Here is a 23,702-nt window from a genome sequence, read left to right on the forward strand (position 1 = left end):
CTAACAAACCATACATCAATAGAAAGCTTATTTACTGAGCTTTCATATTATATATGAATCTCAGTTTTGTAAAATTTAACCTTATGACTGGTTTTGTGGTCCAGGGTCACATACATATATATATATATATATATATATATATATATATATATATATATATATATATTATTTTCTTTAAATATGTGACTCTAGACCACAAAACCAGTCAAGGGTAATTTTTTTCAAAATTGAAATTTATACATCATCTGAAAGCTGAATAAATAAGCTTTCCATTCCATTTGTTAGGATAGGACAATATTTGGCTGAAATACAACTGTGAAAATCTGGAATCTGAGGGTGCAAAAAAAAATCTAAATATTGAGAAATATATTCATGGTGGCAAATGTACAAAATATCTTCATGGAACATGATCTTTACTTAATATCCTAATGATTTTTGACATAAAAGAAAAATCAATCATTTTGATCAATACAATGCATTTTTGGCTATTGCTACAAATATACCCCAGCTACTTAAGACTGCTTTTGTGGTCCAGAGTCACATATTAAAATATCTGTCATGCAGAGAGTTTGATAGATGTGTTTTACCATGCAGCTGGAGTAACCGATGCCAGCTAGCCGAGGTGAGATGTGTTTCCAGACGCCGATGCTGCCCTGACGAATACTCTGCCCAGCAGCCAGCTCCATGAAGAACAGAGGAACCCCGATAATGAGCAACAGCATCACGTACAGTAACATAAAAGCACCTGAAGACAAAGAGTGTGTGACTGCGTTAGCAGACATTCGCTTTTACATACATGCAATGAACAACAGTACATACCTCCTCCATTTTGGTGGCAGAGATAGGGGAACCTCCAGACATTGCCCAGACCAACGCTAAAGCCCACCTGGGCGAGCACATACTGCAGCTTACTGTCCCACGCTGGCCTGTCGTCCTCTTGCCCATTAGCACCCGCAGACCCTTCTTCATTAGCCGACATCAGAGCCATGTCTGAGTGACTCTCAGCCAATACACTCCCATTCTCATCATTGGGCAATGGTGGCTTCTCCATCTAGAAAGGTCACAACGCTTGTCAGTAAATTATTTTGTTATATTAGTATTACTCATATACTATTATAGTACTTATTCATTAATATTTTGAATTACATTTTATTTATTAATAGTTTTCAATTTAGTTTTAGTAATGCTGCTAAGTGCTCATTTTTTAAACATTTCTATTTGTCTATAACTGATTTTAGTTTTAGCTTTTATTTCAGTCTTAGCTTTATTTCTATTACTAAAATAAATTTTTAATAGTTTTAGTTACCAATAATAACACTGCTTCCAGCGTAGCTCCTAACCATCATGGATAAAATGGTGAAGCAATTCTTTTTTTATAATGTTCCTTTCAGGTTCTCAGCAATTTTATTGTCAACAGAAGGTCTAAAACAGTGACATACTAGAGAAATGAATATGCGTTTATCATGCTGTTCACAGTATGCATAAACAAGTCCTTCTTGGACAAGTACACCCCTTTCGCAGAAAACCACAGGGAACCGCTAACCCTTTATTTTTCTTTATCTATTTCTCTGCTTTGCGCTATTTACTTCTCTCATTTTCCTTGGACTCTATCCATCTTCCCTGGAGAGAAGTGAATGGATTCTTTGTGTTCTTTGTGTAAGTTGGAGTGAGTAAAGTCAAAAAGTCAAGTCTACCTTGCCATCTCCCTCTTTCCCTCCAGCTATCACTTTTCTTCTCACTTCAAGGTAAACAGAAGAATATGGTGTAGAATGTACAACACTGAGAGCAGAGAGTGTAGAAAGACTCAATGAATTGGTTGCTTTTTATATTATGTATTAATATATAAATAATTTTAATTTTTGCATACATATCGAGCCAAATGTTTAAAAATAAACAGAGGATAACCACAACTACAGCCCGCAAACACAATTCCAGCATCAGATTTCCGTTGATTCAAAACTAATTTTGACAAAAACTATTTCACATGAGATTTATAAACATACAGAGGCCCTCCTTGTGATTGTGAGACACACAACCAGGCCTGTACAAGAACCTTTGGGCTGGTAAATTGCTGTTTATTTCCAACTGTTAGAAGTCAAAAAGCTCTTTGAGCTGTAGCTTGTTTTCTAGCTAAGGCTCCAGACAGATGGAAACATTAAGTTTTATTTTCAAACTTAATGTTTAAAAATAAAATACAGAGTATGTGAAGCACAAATACAGCATGACACTGATGAAATTAAGCAGATGTTTTATGCAAAAAAACAAGGAAAAAAAATGCGTTCTATATAGTATAAGAAAATGCGGAAAGACTTCTGATAGAAAACTTCTGATAGAAAAATTTATTTGGTCCAAAATACAGCAAGAACAGTAACATTTAGAAATATTTTTACCATTCTAAAACAACTGCTTTCTACTTAAATAGTCCTCAGTGTCACATGATCCTTCAGAAATCATTCTAATAAGCTGATTTGCTGTTCAAGAAACATTTTATTATTATTATTGTTATTATTATTATTATCATCAATATTTTAAATGGTAGAATACATTTATTCAGGATTCTTTGATAAATAGAAAAATCCAAACATCAGCATTTTTCTGAAATAAAAAGTATACACTATACAATTCCAAAGTTAGTCATTTGTTTTTGGGGGAAAGAAATTATAGAAATTATTTAGCAATGATGCTTAAAATTGATCAAAAATGTTTAAAGACATAAAAAAACATTTATAATGTTAAAGGATTTCTATTTCAGAAAAAAGTATGTCCTTCTGAACGTTCTGTTAAAAACAAATTCTACTTAGGTATTAATAATAATAACAACAACAACAACAATAATAAATGTTTTTAGTAGCAAATTAAAACATTAGAGTATTAGAATGATTTCTGAAGGATCATTTGAATTAAATCATCATGTGTTAAAAATTTGGCACTGAAATCACAGGAATAAATTAATTTTAAAAATATATTCAAATAGAAAACAGTTATTTAAACAGTAAAAAAAACTGTCAAAATTAAACTGTTTTTGCTGCACTTTGAAACAATTATATGACACTTTTTTCACTATGACTTTATTTATTACTGCTTTTTGAAAGAAAACATATCTGGTGACAATTTTGTATCAGTATCAGTGTTCTTCTTTTATTATAGAAATAATGTCTATCTTGGTTACTGTATGTGTTTTCTTGTATAGTGAACGAGTAAAAATAAAAAACAAAAACATGTGAAAAAAAAGTTTTACATTTAATTTTTAATTTAAACAAATCTCCAATATTAGGCAAATATATACATATATTTTCCACATAATTTTTCAATAATTCTGGCTAAATACAATGATACATGACAAACTTGTCTTTATAAATTTAATGTTGTAATTAAATGTTAAATTTTAAATGTTATGTTTTTTAATTTAAAGTTAAAGTATAAATGGGTCTGTATGCATTAAAATACATGTATACAGTCGCCTTCATATTTCATGAAGGGGGATCATCATATTTGCAGGTATTAAAGGGGTTTAAAAAGGTTGAAAGCTCCTGAACTGGGGCCTACACACAGTTTCACAGCTAAAGAGGCCACATGGGTAAACGCTGACGTGAAAGCAGTATTTACCCACCGTATGAAATAAGGCCCAGTTTGGGGATCTAGTAGAGGTAGCACAGATTTTAATGCCATGTCAGCATGAGGCTATCTTCATGGAAAAACTGCATTAGAAACATGCAAGGGTTGCATTAATACAATAAAAACTAACAAAAAGAAAAATTTACAAGTGGTCTTACATTTACACAATAAAAAAACCAAAACATTCTCTGGTGAACACTCACTGAACAAGTCCTTAAGTGAGCTTACTACATAAAAATGTTATCTACTTGCATTACAACTGGGACAGTCTGATAAAATATGTTTAATGGAACATTAAAGCTGGGTCTTCCTCTGGGATCTATGTGCTCTCCAGTGCGAGAGTGGAAAAGTACCGCTGTCCAGAACCCTCTCTAGCAAAGAGAGAGCGTGTAAGGAGAAGGAGAAAGAGGTGTGTTACTGCGTCAGAGCTGGAGTCATTCTGAGTTGACTGACAGCCGAACTTTGTGAGGTGGAAAGTTTTCAAGGTGTCCGATACCTCTGTGATGATCTCGTGACCGGGGGAAAATAAACATCTCACCCCGCTCTTGCCTTTGTGTCCTCACATCACATGTCTAGGTAGTTACTTGGCACAACTACACAGCTAAATTACACAATAAAGACAGACAAAAAGTCTGAACGTAGTGGGAAAGTGAACAGATTTCTTTGCCTCTTTGTTAATCCTCCGAGCGCCAGTGACCTTCCCACTCAACCCGTTATTTCATTGGCTGTGCTATTTTTCAGTGCCAGTCTCGTTTGATTTAATTTATGCCACTGTCAATGAGAACACATGACTGTACATGTAGACAGTATCAACACAGTGTCTAAACCACTGATTATTTAATTGAAATATTGAAATTGACGCCTTCTCATTTGCTCTTATGGCACAAATGCGGTTTATATTTATGTCACCTTGAAAGAAGCAGAAATTCACTTGTGTGTAAACAAGAACTTCATGTATTTACAGTTAAGAAACATGTAAGAAACACAAGTTCGCATATTTAGATATAAGAAACATAGCTTTAACTACGAAGTCGAATGCTATAATAAAACTAATAAAAAAATTCTGTCTGCAACAAATGCTGACTGTTAATCTTTGTTTTTAAAATATCAATTATGTTATTGAAACTGTACAAATGTATTTATTTGGTGTTTATATGAACATTTGTATACACATATTCTATATTCTAAATTGTGCAGCACTTTGGGTCAGCTTCTGTTGGTTTATTTGCGTTGTTTAAATACATTCTGACTTGAAGTTTAAATTAAAACACTCAAGGTATATTTTTGGCAGAAAGTTTCTGCAACATCACCAGCTTGGTGTAAATTTGGCAGCTGGCGGTATTTTAAGAACATACCATTCCAACAACAAGGAATATGATATATAACACACCACCAGTGTATTTACACTCATTCTGCCTGTAAATAAACTGTAAATACTGATTAAATTAGACAGAATTGATCACATAGTCAGTGTCTTGAGTTCAAACTTTTATGCTAAATCTCAACTGCATTAGGACACAATGTGTTAGTTTCTTACTCGCTTTTTGATACTGGTAAATAACCTCTAAGGTAATGTATACAACTCATATCCACACATGCACATATGTTAAGAAAACTTTTGAAACTCAGTCAAGTTCTCGCTTGCAGCTTATAAAAAAAAGTTGTAGCACCAACAAAGTTCTTTGAGTCTTACCTTACAGCCCGTTTCAGGGGGAGTTGCCCTGTAGTAGTAGTTTTTTGCTTAAACCGCTACTCTTCGACTGGCAGCCTCTGTGTTATCGATTGAGCGAATAATCCAGTGGTTCGGACCCGCTGCAGTAATATTTTTACTCCGCGGTTGTACGGTTGTTCGGGTGCTTGGGAGATCGCCACGTTGGAGGGCTCGGCTCCGAATGTACAACTTTGGTAAAAGGCAAATGTAAAGCCAGACCCTGACGTTGTGTTGGGTGCTCTGTCATTGGAGAACAACTCATGAGCTTTTTTACCTATGTTGTAACGTGCCCTCCCCCTTCTTGACAACTCTTTTTGTGTCACATTACAGAACACGCGGAGCTCCCCCTTTGGGGTCTGCAGTGTTCCCTTTAATATTATACCTATAAAGTGTTTAAGTACACAAAGTCTAGAGAGCTGCTGAAATAAAATGAGAGTTATGTATGGTAATACATGACTTCTAAGCTCCACCTTGCGCCACGCCTCTTGTTTATATTTTGAATAAGCACATTGTTTTTCATGTGCGTTGAGAGCCTATAGAAAGGTACGTATAGCTACTACATTTGCTACAAGAGCAGAAGTAAAGTAACAAGTTCTTGTGAGAAGGGGCACGTTACATAACATCACCCATTCTTGCCAAGAAGGCCTATTGCACCTTCTTTAACACACGAGGGCGCTATTGCCCTACATGAGGCTTTCTAAAATTCCTACAATCTGAGCATCATCAGTGTTATTATTGCTATCATGATTCTTTAGGCTACTGAAATGCCTTCGATCTACAGGGATCTAGGGCATTATTTTAGGACTGGAAATAGGGTTAAAATCACTTAGGCTGGGATGAAATTGTGACCCTGGACCACAAAACCAGTCTTAAGTAGCATTTGTAGCAATAGATACAAGATCCCTGCTGAAAAACCAGCATGTGCTGGTTAGGTATGTTTTGGTGCTGGGATGCTGGTTTAAGCTGGTTAATGCTGGTCCTTTGCTGGTTTATGCTGGTCAAGGACCAGCATAAACCAGCAAAGGACTAGCATAAACCAGCAAAGGACCAGCATAAACCAGCAAAGGACCAGCTTAAACTAGCTAAAACCAGCATCCCAGCACCAAAACATACCTAACCAGCATATGCTGTTTTTTTCAGCAGGGATACATTGTATGGGTCAAAATGAGATAAGATTTTTTTTTTGTCAAAAATCATTAGGATATTAAGTATAGTTGATGTTTCAGGAAGATATTTTGTAATTTTCTACCGTAAATATATCCAAACTTAATTTTTATTAGTAATTTAATTAGTAATTAAACTTAATTTAATTAGTAATATGCATGGCTAAAAACTTCATTTGGACAACTTTAAAGGCGATTTTCTAAACATTTTGCACCCTCAGATTCCAGATATTCTAATAGTTGTGTCTTGGCCAAATTTTGTCCTATCGTAACAAAACAAGCATCAGTGAAAAGCTTATTTATTGATAGGTTGCTTATTGGTTTTGTGGTCCAGGGTCAATTGTGAAAGACTGAAACTGAGTTTTAAATTGAACCCAGTGAGTCGAATCTTTTGAATCTTTTTCCTTCACTGATTCGGCACTGCATTCGTGACTGCGGGAGACCATGAAACAGAATCTCATGCAAAGAAACGTAGTGTGGATAAGTTGTTTATTCTGTTACTGTACTTCTGTACTTTTTTGTTCAACAAAAAAGTTTAGAGAATCCTTTCTTGCTAATTCGTATGAGGAGAGGACAACGCCACAAACGAAGATGCAGGTTTGCTGTTAAATGACAGATTGAAAACTGAAACTTTCCACAATCTAAATGTAAAAAAAAAAATGTTACACATTTATTGATTAAACAAAATTCATAGAGTGTAACATCATAAACTGTTTGGTTGTCCTAAAAATTTGTGCATGCTTCCATGCTAGGCGAGTCTTTGTAAGTGAATCATTGAATCATTTACTCAACCTGTTCCCTAAATAGAGGGTTTGCACATATGTCACGGTTTGGTCCGTTACCCGGATGTTCGGCAATATTGTCGATACCTGGATGTAAACAACAGCTTGGATTGTATGGTTAATGTACTGAATGTGTTGTTTTGCTAATTTATTGCTGTCTAAACCACGAAAAAAAGAAAAAGTGTGGAGGCTGCTAAATCATATAGCCTAGAGAAGGACATATAAGCAGGAAGGTCGCAATTTTGACAAACTAAAGTTAATTAGTTAAAAGTGGTAAGGATGCATATGAGTAGTATTAATTAAGATATTAGCCTAATCATTTCAAATGATAAGAACAAACACAAGTGTTGTCAAGATTCTTGCTCTGGACTGGAAATCCTGGTTCGGTTTGGCCAACCACAAACGCCTTTTGTACCTCAGACAGTTTTTTTCACTCTTCTCTTGATTTGTTATAACTTTTGGCAGTCTATAGTACTAGAAATATTTTTCCTGATACGACTGGTTTGTACAGCCCAAAACATGACAATAATTGACCATTTTCAGCAGCAATAATCGCAAGATGTGCGAGTATCGTTCGGTTCAGTGGCATTGTTTACATGCATTGCCCCCAATATGGCCAATTCGTAAGAGGAGAGGATGACGCCACAAGCAAAAATGCAGGGTTGCAGTGTTGTGAAAAAGGTGTAGATGGAAAACTATACTTTCCACAGTCTAAATGTATGAAATTGTTATGTATTTGATGTTTGATAAAACAAAAGCCATCAAGTGTGACATCTTATCATTTTTGGTGTCCCAAGAAATTTTGCGTGTTTCCACGGTAGGTGGACATAAGCGTGTCTTTTTGAGTGAATCATTTACTCAACCTGTTCGATAAATAGAGGGTTTGCACTTATGTCACGGTTTAGTCAGTTACCTGGATGTGCTGCCATATTGGAGATACTCGGATGTAAATAACAGCATGGATTGCATGGTTAATGTACTACTGAATACATTGTTCTGCTAATTTATGCTGGTTAAAATGCAGTAAAATGTGTAGAATCTGCTAAATCATATAGAGTGGGACTTAAGGGCGGGAAAAGTCACGATATTTTGACTAAATAAAGTTAATTCGTTAAAACTAAAGTGCTAAAGATGCATACGAGCAGTATTAATTAAGATATTAGTCTAATATTTCACCTGCCTGACCGGAAATGATAAGAACAAACACGAATGTTGTCAAGATTCTTGCCCTGGAAATCCTGGTTCAGTTTGGTCAACCACAAACGCCTTTTGTTCCTCAGTTTTGTTCTCCTTTAACTTTTGGCAGTCTATTGTACTCCAAATGTTTTTTCCAGTCTGACCGATTAGCATAGCTCGAAACATGACAGTAATTGGCCATTTTCAGCAGCAACAATCAGTTTTGTTTTGTTCAGTTGCATTGTTGACATTCAGTGCCACCAATATGGCCGACTGATGACGTGTCACGAAATGCTTTGAAAACCCTTTATACACAGACGTTGTTCACAAACTAAACTAATCTTTTTCCATTCTTAACTTTCCTAAAAGTTGCGTGTCTACGAATATACTTAGCGACTCCAGACTGTTTAATTATTCTTTCACTTTAAAGGTTCTTTCAAAATGCAGATTCATCCGTTAAGGTAGTGTACCACTGTAAATGAGGGACAAGAGGAAATGCAGGTACAAAAAGTATCATGTGAAACTTGATTCACAATTCCTGGTAGGACGAACAGCAATTGTGCAGTACTTGGCGATAGACAGAGTTTATATCAAAATGACACAATCACTGCAAGGGAGAGGTTATGTAAGTGTGGGAGTGTATGTTTATTATTTACTTTGTGTTGTTTGAGATATTCCTCTGTACATCTAATAATAGTTGTCCTTGTTTTGAACAGAAATAATCAATAGATAGTTTTGCAAGCTACAGAGTTTCATAAGTATAACACCAATGTCATAACAATGAGAAATGACCATTTAAAACAGCGAAGCAACAATACAGTACTAATACAATCTATGCATCAAAAGCTTTGCAGTAAGATATTATCACTCTAAATGTATTGGGTGCTGACAGCGCACACTACACAAACTGACCCAGGCTCACGAAAGAACTTCAGATAACTTAAACACTGAGGTAACAGCATTTCTTTATACCTGTGAGTGACAGAGACAAAAAAAAAAATAAAGAAAGAGGGAGGGTATGAGAAGAATGACAGATCTAGACAAACAAGCTTAGCCTGAACACACTCAACTAAAGCAGCGACCGATGCAGTTCTTGCTGAAGACTTTGCGGCTCTGTGAGTATGTATGTTGTTGTAACATATGTTTACGTGCTGTTTTACATATTACTTTTACTATTTTCCTATTCTATAATCTAGTTTGGCCCTTTTATAAGTTTCTTATAAAAGTCTTATCTCTGTAAAGATCTGTTGTGTTTGTTGTCTCGCAGAGGTATGTAAGAGGAATGCAGTCATCAGAATGTATTAACATACTTCCACCCAGGTTTCTATGTTCTGCATATCCTGAAACTCAGGAGAGAGAGTGAGAAAGGAAGTCCAGGCTTTCTTCAAGTTAAACAGATCAACTTGTTTTTCTTGTTCTCGCATTTCTCTATTAGGTGTAAACAGAAGATGTGACAGAAGCAGGTGCACACATCTAACACACGGTAAGACTCTTAAACCAGCCATTTAAACCTTTATAATAATGCCATGGAAACTGACAGTTTAAATTAAAATTAGCAATTTAGGCAGTAGGTATGATTTTATAGTAGCATGCAGATGCACATTGGTAACGAATGCTTTCCCCTGAAGGATTGGAAAGTATTCACTCATCTATAGCAATATTCAATGCATTGTAATCTCATATCTAAGAGCTATATTTTGTGTCTTGTACCTATTCTTTGGTGATACAATGACATGACAGCGTGAAGTCATTGAATAGATCTCTGCTAATAATAGCACCTGTGTTAGAAATCCTGGGCATAGATGCTGCCACTCCTCCTAAACAACACAAGAGTGTTAAGTCAATGCAGTGATTTTGACATGGTGCTTGTGGTGGGTTCTTGCAGATTTCTACTTGCAATTTTCATGAATAAAGTCAGGGTACAAAAACCTGAGACCACATTGAAAACCAGGGATTCAAAATTAGGGTTAATTAGGGTTTTGAAACATTAAATTAAGAATTATTACAGTTGAGGTCAAAAGTTTACACCCCACTTTCAGAATCTATAATATTAATTATTTACATTGTGTTTTTTTTTTTTTTTTTACATATGGAGCATCAGTGAGTGTTTGAACCTTCTGTAATAGCTGCATATGAGTCCCTCAGTTGTCCTCAGTGTGAAAAGATGGACCTCAAATCATACAGTCATTGTTGGAAAGGGTTCAAATACACCAAATTACAGAAGGTTCAAACACTCACTCATGCTCCATAAGTAGGGGGAGGGGGGGGGGGTGAAAACTTTGGAACAGAATGGAGATGTGTAAATTTTTCATATTTTGCCTAAATATCATGTTTTTTTTCCTTTTGGAGCATCAGTGAGCATGTGAACCTTCTGCAACAGGTGCATATATGTCCCTCAGTTGTCCTCAGTGTAAAACAGATGGATCTCAAAGTCATACAGTCATTGCTGGAAAGGGTTCAAATACACAAAAATACTGAAAACCAAAGAATTTGTGGGACCTGAAGGATTTTTCTGAAGAACAGAAGTCAGTTTAATTAACAAACAAGGGACTCTATCACTAAACAAAATATATAAAAAAACACAGCTGTGGATCATTCAGGTAAGAACACAGTATTAAGAATCAAGGGGATGTAAAATTTGAACAGGGTCATTTGTATAAATTCAACTATTATTTTTTCTTGTGAACTATATGTAAACGTCTTTTATGTGAAATATCTTATTCAGGTCAGTACTAAATAAAAAATAATCTCTCTTATTTTGGTAATATAATTAACATTTCGCAGATTCTAAAAGGGGGATGTAAACGTTTGACCTCAACTGTATGACATAAAATAAAAAATATTTTGGATTCTGCACTATTTTAGGTCACTAATCAGCTAAGTACATTTGTGACATTGATAATGACCTATTGATCAAGACTTTTTGTATAGACAGTCAGATGTTCTTGCTTCCACTGAAGCAATAGATGCTCCATGCTGGAGAACATGATCATTCATTTTTCCAAACATTTTATCTGCTCTAGTGTCTATATCATATCATTTTATTTATTTCCATCCATCCATACATTTTCCAAACGATGTCCTATGTAGAACCTTTTATTTATTTACTTATTTAAAACTGAAAAATTCACAAGAGAAAAATGTCTTCTCATTTAAGTAGTCTCACGCATTCAAATCTTGCTGTAAAGATTAAGTACATTTTTAATGACTATTATTATTGACTATTACTATTATTAAAGAGAATATTTTTGACCACTACATTACTCACAAGACTAAACATGCATTTTCATTCCAAAAATAAATATCCAGGGACAGCTTTGGTGTGTCACCAAGCTCACTGTTCATAAAGATCTGACAAACATTTATTGGGTTCTGCAAGCCGGAGGCCATAGTTGTGACTGTGCTAATGTGCCGTAATGTATTGGTTATGTGTGGAATGTCAACCTTCTTTATCCCAGAGTCTTAAACAACGAATGTGTGAAACTCTCAAGCAATCCTGCCAAGACCAGGTTTACAAAAAAGCCATTCATTGAGTTTGTTTGGCAAAAAAAGAAAAATCTGAACAGGCAAGTCTTAATTATAGGGAGTTGTGGCAGCTCAATTCCCAAAGCTTATTTTATTAAACCATATAAAGAGATTCTCTCAGGCTCCTTGGCATAGTTGTCTCAGTTTTTTGTTTGGCTGCCAGCTCAGTTGAATGAAATTCTGTCTCCAGTTTCTAATGTTTTCTCCCCAGTAGTGCACTACCCAGTAATCCTCTTCGATAAATGGGTTCTGGTAGCACAATGATGTTTAACTAAAAGTCCCATGCAAAGTGGTGACCAAGGAACTGTAGATATAATTTAAGTAGATTAAAAAATTCAGACAATTGATTTTTCTTTTGTGTCAAAAATCATTAGGATATTAAGTAAAGATCACGTTTCATAAAGATATTTTGTAAGTTTCCTGTAGTAAATATATCAAAATTATTTTTTGATTAGTAATATGCATTGCCAAAAACTTAATTTTCTCAATATTTTAATTTTTTTGCACCCTCAGATTCCAGGTTTTCAAATAGTTGTATCTCAGCCAAATGTTGTCCTATCCTAACAAATCATACATCAAAGGAAAGCTTATTTATTCAGCTTGATATGATTTAATTCGACCCTTATGACTGGTTTTGTGGTCTAGGATCACATTTGTTCTCTTAAATGCAACATGTGCCCATGCTATCCATGGTTTTGTTGTTATTGTGACTCATCAGTGTACAGTTGAACCAAACCAGCTGTGTGTGAGCAGGTGACCAGGTAAAACTGTCAATCGGATGAAAGTTATTTTTATCACTGTCTATATAACATCCTTTATATATTTATTTTTCTATTTTCATTCTTTCGCTTTCTAAGATGGCTGCTCCCCCAATTATCCCCAGGAGACAGTCTAAAGCGGCAAACGACACAGCTGCTAGCACACGTCCCATAGGTGTAAATGCATGTGTGTATATGTCTATTTTCTGTCTATTTTATTAAATGTATGATTTTTGACAATACATATATACTATATTTCATTGCTTTGTATTTGCTCATCTTAGTAAATGGAGGAGACAGAGTGAAAACAGACATAGGTCTAATCCATGCACAGAGAGAAGTTGTAAGTATGACCATTAAATAAGACACTGCCTGTTGTCTAGAATGCAGACCGGGGCAAGTTGTCACACTTTTTACTGTGAATATTTCTGAAGGTTATTTATTTATTTAAAAAGAGGATGTATAAACACCCTAACGTATTTAGCAATAATGTTGACCATTATTGCTCAGAAAAAAAGTACAGTTTATTGAATGCATTTTCACCTTTATGACAACAGACCCCACTATTAGGGTTTATGGGGTAAGTTGTCACTTTAAACACTGTATGAAATTACAAACTGCAAAAAGGTGACAACTTACTTCAATAAAAAATTGTGACAAGTTGCCCTGACCTGAAAAATATGATGTTACTGGGATTTTAGTTTAAAAAGACTAATGAAAGTGCTTGAAAACACCACTATGTTTGTGTAATTGGACGTCTTGCTTAAAAGTGTCCTCCTTTTTATATCCTCCTCTCTTAGGAGTTGGTGAATCACTGTTTTGCTGATGTGGAGCATTTCATGGCCCGTCTACAGCAGACGGCAGAGGCTAAGAACATCCTAGAGCAACAGAAGAATAAAAAGAATAGCAAAAAGAATGATAAGAAGAAAAGCAAGAAGAAGAAAGAGCAGGATGGTGAGAAATGACTTCCATAATTCACAAGCCTATCTGAGACCTTCAGAAACATAATAATCTTAAACATCTATGTTTGTAGATGCCCCTCTCACACAACCAGTGACCCCGCCATCAGAGAAAGAGTTTGTGGATATTTTTCAGAAGATTAAATATTCTCTCTGCCTACTGGTAAGGTGACGAATTGGACAAATCTTGCCTTTAGGTATTTTTGTTGCAATTTTGTTTGGTTGCTTTGGGTAGCAGAGCAGAAATGACAGCTTTAAGAACTTTATAAAACTGCTATGCTTGACCAGTGTGTGTCTGTGTTGTAGGATCGCCTGAAGACGAAAATCTCAGGGCCAACCTCAGAAGAACTCTTGCACCATGTCTTTATCCCTTTGCACTTGGTAAGAGTATTACACACACACACACACACACACACACACACACACACACAGCAGACATATAGAGAAAAACACCCAAACGGTAACCTTTAAAAATGCCTAATTCAAAATGTGTTAGACATAGAATTGGCAATGTAGGTGTAACTTCGTCTAACTTTAATTTAGAAGAGGACAGAGGTTAAGTTTTTTCACAAAATAAGGAGATAATTTGTAATCGCCATATGGTGTATATGGTTTGTTGTATGTTCACCAGATGGTAAAGACCACAGGTGGTCCTGAGTTGGCAGCAATGGTCTCCAGCCCTGCTATGACAAGTGGAGCAATCTCTCTACTACAGCAGAACCTTAATGAACAAGAGAAACCACTGTGGAAGTCACTCGGGCCAAACTGGAACCTGCCATAGTCAGTAACAAAACTGTAGAATTTAAATTTGAATGGAAATTATAATATTAGAATATATGACCAAATAGATATCTGCTTTGAGTTTGAACCACACTTAAAGGGATCTCGGGTTTTAAGACTTGTATGGCTTAATATAACGTACATGATCTCTCTTACTGAAATTCGTAGTAGAAATGTACAGTTTACATTAATTACAAAACTCCACTTTATTTTATAAATATTTTTGACTATTATTTTTATCCCCATTATTTCGATTATGTAAAATGGTTGTACTGGCGCTACCTGTTGCTGTTTTTACCGCAATACATCTCTGAAAATAAAATGCTGATACGATGACAGCTACTGAATCAGCTTACAAGTGGCGATGGATATATGCGTAGACTTGAACCAAATGAGACTTATCAGCATATCATATTTTGAAAGAAAGGGTGATATTCTAGAGCAAAACAGGCACTATTTTTAAACAAAATTTGTAAGAAACAAGTATTGGATTTCATTCAGCAAATAGGATGGTGTTAGATCGCTGTCCCCCAATGGTGTAGCATTATATCTAATGGGGAAAGGAGCGTTTGAGCTTCCAAATGGAAAGAAAAGTAAATTATAAGTAAAGTATAATTGACGACTGGCTGTCAAATTATTGGAAAATAATGCACACCCGAGACATTCACAAAGGTAATCGCGCATCTTAGAACATTCGTCAGCCAATCAGATTCAAGCATTCAACAACCCTGTTGAATGAAAAAGTGTTCATTCTCTATTGAAGGAGAAGTTCACTTCCAGAATGAAAATTTCCTGATAATTTACTCACCCCCATGTCATTCAAGATGTTCTTCAGTCGAAAAGAAATTACGGTTTTTGAGGAACGATTCCAGGATTTTTCTCCATATAGTTGACTTCAATGGGGATCAACGAGTTGAAGGTCCAAATTGCAGATGAAGGTCCAAATTTTTTCAATGCAACTTTAAAGTGCTCTAAACAATTCCATTCGAAGAATAGGGTCTTATCTTATCTGTCATTTTCTAAGAAAAATACACATTTATACTTTTTAACCAGAAATGCTCATCTTGTATTGGCTTGATGTAGGCGGAAGTACCGACTCATTGTTTACAAAGCAAACATCCAAAAAAAATCAAATGTACTTTACAAAAAAAGGTAAAACAAAGATGTCAGACAATTTTGAAGATGGAGGAGAAAATAATCCCAATTCTATTTTATACCCCTTCGCCTACCCCTCGCCCCTTCCCCTTGTCCCTTGAAACAAAGTGTAAAGGGGAAGGGCTAAAATATTTCCCCTAAGAAATGGGACACCACTACAACACTGTTATACGTCATCATAGGTTGTCGCTAGTTCCTAATGTTACGTCAGAGGACATGCGCCGATGTTAATCACTCATTCCAAGATGTCAAAATGTTGTCATGTTTCAAAAAGTACAAATGTACGGTGTACGCACCGTTCATTCACATGTGGCCGTAAGCAAAACAAACAACGCATTATCACATGCGCGGCAAATTGCTAATCAGTGTAGTGGTGCCTGGAGAAGTATATGCATCATTTGTGAATTTCGTTTTCAACTTTCTCTTTGAACGCGTTCTTTTTCGTTTTTATTATGTACTGATTTAGATTACTGGTGCGGTAGACTTTTCGGGCGCAGGTGCATTAGGCGCAATCATCAAATACATTTCAAAGCAAGCCGGCTCCACGGTCCTGACTGCATCATCACTGCCTTTATTGGGTGTTTTTAGCGAATATTTATATTTATTCACATGACTGGATGTGGTGGACTGCCATGATTTTGGCGAATGCAGGACACTACTGAATAATGCGCATCAGAGGGGATTTAAAAAGTGGAAGTATGTATACACCGTATACCTGCGTACACCCTCCACTACACCAGCGTTGCAAATTGCCGTGCCACTGGTCTTTCATGTTTCTAACATGCAGTCAAGTGTGTATATGACATAAAAATATATTTTGTAATATCGTGCAATCAGTGCTATCTGCTAGCAAACTTTAGCGATTTTTTTGCAAACGTTTATTTACAAAACAACACCATAAACACAAACACAAGATTGAAGGTAATATACATATAATGAAACATTGTCATCAAAATCCTTATTAAAGGCAAAAATTACTTATATTTACGAGTCTGCTTGCTCGAGTGAGCAGCCATGTTGGAAATTTCTCTTAGCCCTTCGTTTGAAGTGAGGTCCTGAAAAATCTTCGTTTGGAGGGCTATCTGGCCCTTCCCCTTACCCCTACCCCTCCAACCAAAAGAGAAATGAGACACCCCTACCCCTTCACGTGAACGCGCCAAACGGAGGGGTAGGGCTAAGTGTAGGGGTAAGGGGTAGAATTGGGATTGAGCCTAAGATGCAGTTTTTTTTGCCCTACCTTACCCTTTGGAACATAGCAAAACTAGTGCAAGATGTGTGTTTGTGGTTAAAAAATATAAACATTTTTATTTTTGAAATAAAATGACATGTAGTTTTGGTAGATAAAACCCTGATTCCTCAGCTGGGATCTTGTAGGGCCCTTTGAAGCTACATTGAAACTGCAATTTGGACCTTCAACCTGTTGGCAACCACTGAAGTCCACTTTATCCTAAATCCTGGAATGTTTCCCTCAAAAAACTTCATTTCTTTGCAACTGAAGAAAGCAAGACATGAATGTCTTGGATGACATGGGGGTGAGTAAATGATCAATTTTCATTCTGAAAGTGAACTTCTCTTTTAAGGGCTTTAACTAATCAAAACTGGTAAGTTAATTCCAGCGTGTGTTTGTCAGTTCTCAACTCAACGAGATGGTGCCTCAGTACAAACCTGTCTTTCTGGACGGCTGGCAGCCGATGGCCATAGACCCATATGGACAACCCATCGAGGACCCCATTGAGTCCCAGCACAAACATGAAGCCCTTATGCAGACTCAGCAGGTATTAAACCACACACTCACTGATATAAACACAGCCACAATACAAACCACCTTTAATTCCTGCCTTCGTCTTTCCTCAGGTCCTTGATCAGGCACGTCTAACTGTATACCAAGAACATGACGGGTTAGTATTGACTAGTCAGCTGCGTGTGTGTATGCAGTATCTCGGTGATATCATTGTGTGTCATTGTGTGTGTGATTTTGGTTTAGGATGGAAGACTCCCTGCCTCCTCATGAAGAAAGACTGTACCGCTGCAGTTATGACTTTGTGGCACGAAACAGTAGTGAACTCTCAGTATTACATGGAGAAACTCTGGAGGTATCTTGCATAGACAAAAACACAAGCAAGGCGTCACTTTCCATTTTGATTTATATTTTGTAATTATTTTAATTCACTAAACTACTATTCAAAAGTTTAGGGTTTATATATATAGCTTGAATAACACAAACTCAATTCACTCCATTTACCCTTACTTTCTCTATCTCGGTGTCTTATCCTCTCCGTCTTAGGTGGTAGAGTCATCAAAGCGATGGTGGAAATGTAAAAATGAATATGGCCAGGTTGGTTTTGTTCCACATAATATTCTCGAGCCAATCAATCACGCAGAAGTTGACTCTTCCAACGTAGTAATACGCCACCAGTCCTTGGTAAAGCCATCATGCACTCGCATATGTAATCAGCAACACACTCACATGTTGAGTCACAAACTAATTGCTATCATATTTTCATAGAAAGCTCCTATTCCGCCCCCGGGAGGAGGCAGGATGTCGTGTGTTCTACCCAGTCCTACAGGCAAAAATGCATTCCACCTTGATCCACGCCCACACAGTATGCCACCAATCGGAGACGACGGAGATAAAGGTAATGTTTCTTATTACGTTATTTGTAAATTAGTCACTAACTATTTAACAAATCCATTTTATTCAAAGTAGTCTTGAGATACCTTGAGGTTATGGAGGATGGTGAAGTCATTGTTTATAATTATTGTATGCATGCAAATGAATGGCATAGTGTCAAAGGAAAATAATTCATAAACACCTGACGACTGTCACAAAGGTGGTGGGGATTCAATGAGAGACCGGGAAAAACGGAATATAAACAAAAATCACTTTATATAGAAAAACAAAACAAAATCCAGGAAACAGACAGAAATCCAATAACAGTGAGAACACATGACGTAACGTCATCGACGGACAATAAAACTGAGGAAACAAACAACTTAAATAGGAGTGGCAGGGGGTGTAGTAAATAGTAGTAAAAAAAGACAGGTGAACCAAATCAAAGCTAATGGGAATAAACCAATAAACACAGAACTACAGGGGGAGACAAAGGGAAAAACCAACTGAAGTCCATGTGAGGGGGGGGGGTGGGGGGGGGGGGAGGAAACACTAGGAAACACTGAACAGAACTAGGCACAATCCTGACAACGACTTTTTCTCCAGTATTAGTATTTTAATTAGTATTAGTATTTGGAATTAGGGGTCAGCCAGTATGTGTTTTTCAGGGCTGATGACAATACAGATTATTACAGATCAAGTAGACCAATAACCAATATTTTGGACCGATATATATGTCTGATGTAAAAATGAAAATTAATGTCAAATTTAAAAATTCAAAGACAAAAACTTTCAAATTGGTTTTGAAAATGACCCCTATCTATCATTATATAAATATATCAAAACTTAATTTTTGATTAGTAATATGCATTGCTAATAACTTCATTTGGACAACTTTAAAGGCGATTTCCTCGGTATTTAGATTTTTTTTTTTTTTTTTTTTTTTTTTGCACCTTCATATTCCAGATTTTTAAATAGTTGTATCTCGGCCAAATATTGTCCTGTCCTAACAAACCATACAACAATATACATCAGTGGCAAGCCTATTTATTCAGCTTTCAGATGATGTATAAATCTCAATTAAAATAATTTTAAAATATTTTTTTGTCATTTTATCACTTATTGTCTTTAAATTGTTTATATATAGCTTTAATTAATTGTTTTTTCTGTTTCAGTTTTGGAATTTATTTCTTAAACATATTTATTGCCGTTAAGGCAACCGTTTTTTAAGTTTAAGTTTTTCAATTAGCATATATGTTTTAGTTTACTACAGCTCATTTCAGTTACCAAAATCAGTTTTTAAAAGGTTTCATTTTAGTGAAAAATAACAAAACTGAATGATGTGGACCACAAAACCAGTCATAAGGGTAATATTTTTTTAAATTGAGATTTATACATCATCTGAATGCTGAATAAATAAACTTTACATGCATGTATGGTTTGTTAGGATAGGAAAATGATAGGAAAATCCCAACAAAGAGACAGAAAGGACAGGAAATAACACAGCAAATCTTAAATCTGAGGGAACAAAAAATTGAAAATATTAAGAAAATTGCCTTTAAAGTTGTCTTAAATTAAATTCTTAGCAATGCATATTACTAATCAAAAAATTTATTTGTGATATATTTTATATAATATATATTTATATTATATAATTTTTCTTTTATGCCAAAAATCATTAGGATATTAAGTAACGATGTTTAATGAAGATATTTTGTAAATTTCCTACCATAAATATATCAAAACTAAATTTTTGATTAGTAATATGCATTGCTAATAACTTCTTTTGGACAACTTTAAAAGTGATTTTCTCTTTTTTTTTTTTTTTTGCAACATCAGATTCCAGATTTTCAAATAGTGTAGGCCAAATAGTGTCCTATCCTAACAAACCATACATCAATATACATAAATGGAAAGCTTATTTGTTTAGCTTTCAAATGAAAAAATCTCAATTAAAAAAAAAAGTTGACCCTTATCACTGGTTTTGTGGTCCAGGGTCACATATGTTTGTATAATGTCTGCTAAACTGTATGTTTGACCATTTGTACTTGGCAAAAGTTTCGATACTATGCCAGTTTTATTCTGGGGATTCTTTTTCCTTCACATAATTAAACTCTCAAAAATCAATATTTACTATATTGTAAATATTAATAAATATCGACTTAAATAATAATTCTTATTTATATGTATGAACAGGATTATAAACTAAACCATTTCAGAGTTATACTGGAGTTATCTGAGTATTATTTACAGTTTATATATATATATATATATATATATATATATATATATATACAGCGTTTATTCATATTTTAAATTAGCTTGAATTTTTTTAGATTTTCAGTTTTCATTCAAATATTTGCAATTGTATCACTTTTTGTCTATTATTTCAAGTTTAAGTTTTGGAATTTATTTCTAAAAAGTTACATATATGTTTTAGTTATCTACAGCTCATTTCAGTTATCAAAAACAATTTTCAAGAGGTTTAGTTTTAGTGAAAAATAACAAAACTGAATGATGTGAGACCTCTCTGGGAATTTTTATAATGACTGACTGACTGTACATTATCCCTTAAATGTGACTCTGGACCACAAGACCAGTCATAAGGGTAATTTTCTAATTTAATTGAGATTAATACATCATCTGAAAGCAGAATAAATAAACTTTACATGCATCCTAACAAAGGGACAGAAAGGACCAGAAATAAGACTGAAAATCTGGATTCTGAGGGTAAAAAAAATCGAAAATATTGCCTTTAAAGTTGTCCAAATGAAATTCTTAGCAATGCATATTACTAATAATAATAAAAAAAAAGTTTATTTTTTTTAAATAAGTATATTTGCGGTAGGGAATTTACCAAACATCTTCATGGAACATGTTCTTTACTTAATATCCTAATGATTTTTGGCATTAAAAAAAAATCTATAATTTTGACCCATACAATGTATTGTTGGCTATTGCTACAAATATACTTGTGTTACCTAAGACTGGTTTTGTGGTCCAGGGTCACACATATATCATATCAGAAATGTCCGCTTTTAAAAATGTGCATTTCAAACTTGATTTCTTACTGTAATATTATTGTGTTAACAGTATATATGATGAACGATGAGCTCTTGCAGCGACTGGCCAATGGTAGAGCAGCATCAGTACGCCCAGTGGTAATTAACAAAGCAAATGAGACAACCGCACCACTGGACTATCACTCCCCTTCGGCTGAGGTTCAGGGGTGGCTCAGGGCCAAAGGCTTCAATGATTAGTAAGTAGAATACACACATCTCACGGACATGTCAGTCTGGAGCTGAAAGTGATGTAAGACCTTGACTCATGTTGTAATCTCTATCTCTGTCAGCACTGTACGGAGTCTGGGTGTCCTAACTGGAGCTCAGCTCTTCTCTCTAAATAAGGAGGAGCTGCGTGCTGTTTGTCCAGAAGAGGGAACCAGAGTCTACAGCCAGATCATGGTGCAGAAAGCACTGCTAGAGGTAAATCACTCACTCCTAAAAACATTCTCACAAAGTACCTCTCATCCTTCTCATTTTTCACTTTGGCAGGAAAATTTGTTGCTAATTTCTTGGAAAATTTGCAGAGATACAGTGCCTTGCAAAAGTATTCATACCCCTTCATTTTTTTTCATTTTTTGTTTTGTTGCAGCATTATGTTAAACTGCTTTAAATTAGTTTTTTTCCCCACATCAATTTACACTCCACACACCATAATAATGACAAAGCCAAAACCAGATTTGCAAATTTGACAAATTTATTAAAAATAAAACACTGAAATGAGTACATTGCAGAAGTATTCATACCCTTAACTCAGTACATAGTTGAAGCACCTTTACAGCCTCAAGTCTTTTTGGGTATGATGTGACAAGCTTTGCACATCTGCATTTGGCAATTATCTGCCATTCTTTGCCTCACCTTTTCACCTCTCAAGCTCTGTCAGCTTGGATGGGGGCTGGCAGACATTTTCTAGAGTCCTAGTTGTTCCAATCATCTTCCATTATGGATAATGCTTCTGTCAACCTTCAATGCAGCAGATTTTTTTCCTGAACTCTTCCCTAGATCATTGCCTTAACACAAGTCTGTCACTGAGCTCTACAGGCAGTTATCTTGACCTCAGGACTTGGTTTTTGCTCTGATATGCATTTTCAGCTGTTAGACCTTTTCTGAGAGGTGTGTGCCTTTCTAAATCATACTCATTCAAATGAGTTTGCCACAGTTTAACTCCACTCGAAGTTCAGTAACATCTAGAAGCAATATGAATGCTCCTGAGCTCAATATCGAGTGTCCCAGAAAAGGGTATGAATACTTATGCAACGGGATCTTTTCAGTTTTTTATTTCTAATAAATTTGCACAAATGTTAAAAAACTATTTTTTGCTTTACCATTATGGAGTAGGTAGATTGATGTGGGGAAAAAATAGTTTAAAGTAGTTTAACATAAGGCCGCCACATAACAAAATGAAAAAAATGAAGGGGTATGAATAATTTCGCAAGGCACCGTAAATGATAATTCTCTTCATATTTGTCTTCAGGATGAACGGAAAGCCACTGAGTTGGAGGCCATAATGAAGAAACAGAAGATGAAGGTTGATCTGAAAGCAGAGGGTGGAGAATTTTAATGGATATCGCTTTCACACACATTCAGACAAGCGTTTATGCTAATGCTTTAACAGACAGGTGTGGCATGAATCAAGATCTTTTTAACCATGAGTTTTGTTGGTTTTATGTCATTGATAATAGATATATTTTATCATTACGACTCATCATATAGAAATCAAACCTGCATATTCCCTTATGTATTGTATTTTAACTATAAATAAATTTAATTAAATATACTGATGGTATTCATATTTTAATAGTATTTATATTTTATCATATTCATTTTTTTTAAATGTACAGAATACAACCAGACCACACTGGGTGCTATATCCCATAATGCAACTGTACACCGCTTAACCTTTCCATTGTTAGTTTAATGAACTGAAAGTGATTTTAATGTGTACTTTGTAATTTATTGCTTGATTATACTACAAGTTCAGGGCATTTCCAAAAAAAAAAAAGGGGAAAATGATAACTTGATGTCACTTGCTGGAATAAATATTAAATGTACTGAGGTCATGTGGCATGTAACAGCATACCACACTGTAAAAATTAAAAGTGTAAAAACATTAAAAACCTGCCTCTAAATCTTGCTTGAACACCCTTAGGAAGTCAAAGCAAAATAGATGCATTTACATGCCAAGACATGCAGACATATTATAAATTTTATTACATTTACTTTTACATTTAGTCATTTAGCAGACGCTTTTGTCCAAATTATTACATATTACATATTTTATTACATTAAAAAAATATGAGTTTTCCACAGGGTCAATATCAACAAAAGTTAGATTACAAATTTGTATAATTTGTAGAAAGGACCACTGAATAAATCAATGAACGAATCTGAATGAATCTTTCTAA

The 23,702-nt window shown here is 35.1% G+C and overlaps 2 protein-coding genes across 2 annotated transcripts in view; one reads left to right on the forward strand and one right to left on the reverse strand.

The window, feature by feature from the left end:
- Window positions 1–5,559, reverse strand: part of slc6a16a (solute carrier family 6 member 16a) — an 18,029-nt gene extending 12,470 nt beyond the window's left edge. The window contains exons 1-3 of the mRNA XM_073833296.1: window positions 5,309–5,559; window positions 820–1,051; window positions 588–745 (exon numbers count right to left, since the gene is read on the reverse strand). Coding sequence (XP_073689397.1) covers window positions 588–745; window positions 820–1,051 — 390 coding nt within the window. The 5' untranslated portion in view covers window positions 5,309–5,559. The remainder of the gene's footprint in view (window positions 1–587; window positions 746–819; window positions 1,052–5,308) is intronic.
- A 4,236-nt stretch (window positions 5,560–9,795) lies between these two features.
- Window positions 9,796–23,349, forward strand: eps8l1a (EPS8 signaling adaptor L1a). The gene is made up of 15 exons (XM_073833297.1): window positions 9,796–9,930; window positions 12,830–12,917; window positions 13,015–13,073; window positions 13,531–13,684; window positions 13,764–13,852; window positions 13,996–14,070; window positions 14,321–14,469; window positions 17,255–17,399; window positions 17,479–17,522; window positions 17,609–17,717; window positions 17,909–18,046; window positions 18,131–18,260; window positions 21,329–21,494; window positions 21,588–21,720; window positions 22,772–23,349. Exons 2-15 carry the CDS (start codon window positions 12,830–12,832, stop codon window positions 22,856–22,858), a joined length of 1,566 nt encoding a protein of 521 aa, XP_073689398.1. The 5' UTR covers window positions 9,796–9,930; the 3' UTR covers window positions 22,859–23,349.
- The last annotated feature ends 353 nt before the right edge of the window (window positions 23,350–23,702 follow it).

This window comes from Garra rufa, chromosome 1, assembly GCF_049309525.1.
Source record: "Garra rufa chromosome 1, GarRuf1.0, whole genome shotgun sequence".
In the NCBI taxonomy this organism is placed as follows: Eukaryota; Metazoa; Chordata; class Actinopteri; order Cypriniformes; family Cyprinidae; genus Garra; species Garra rufa.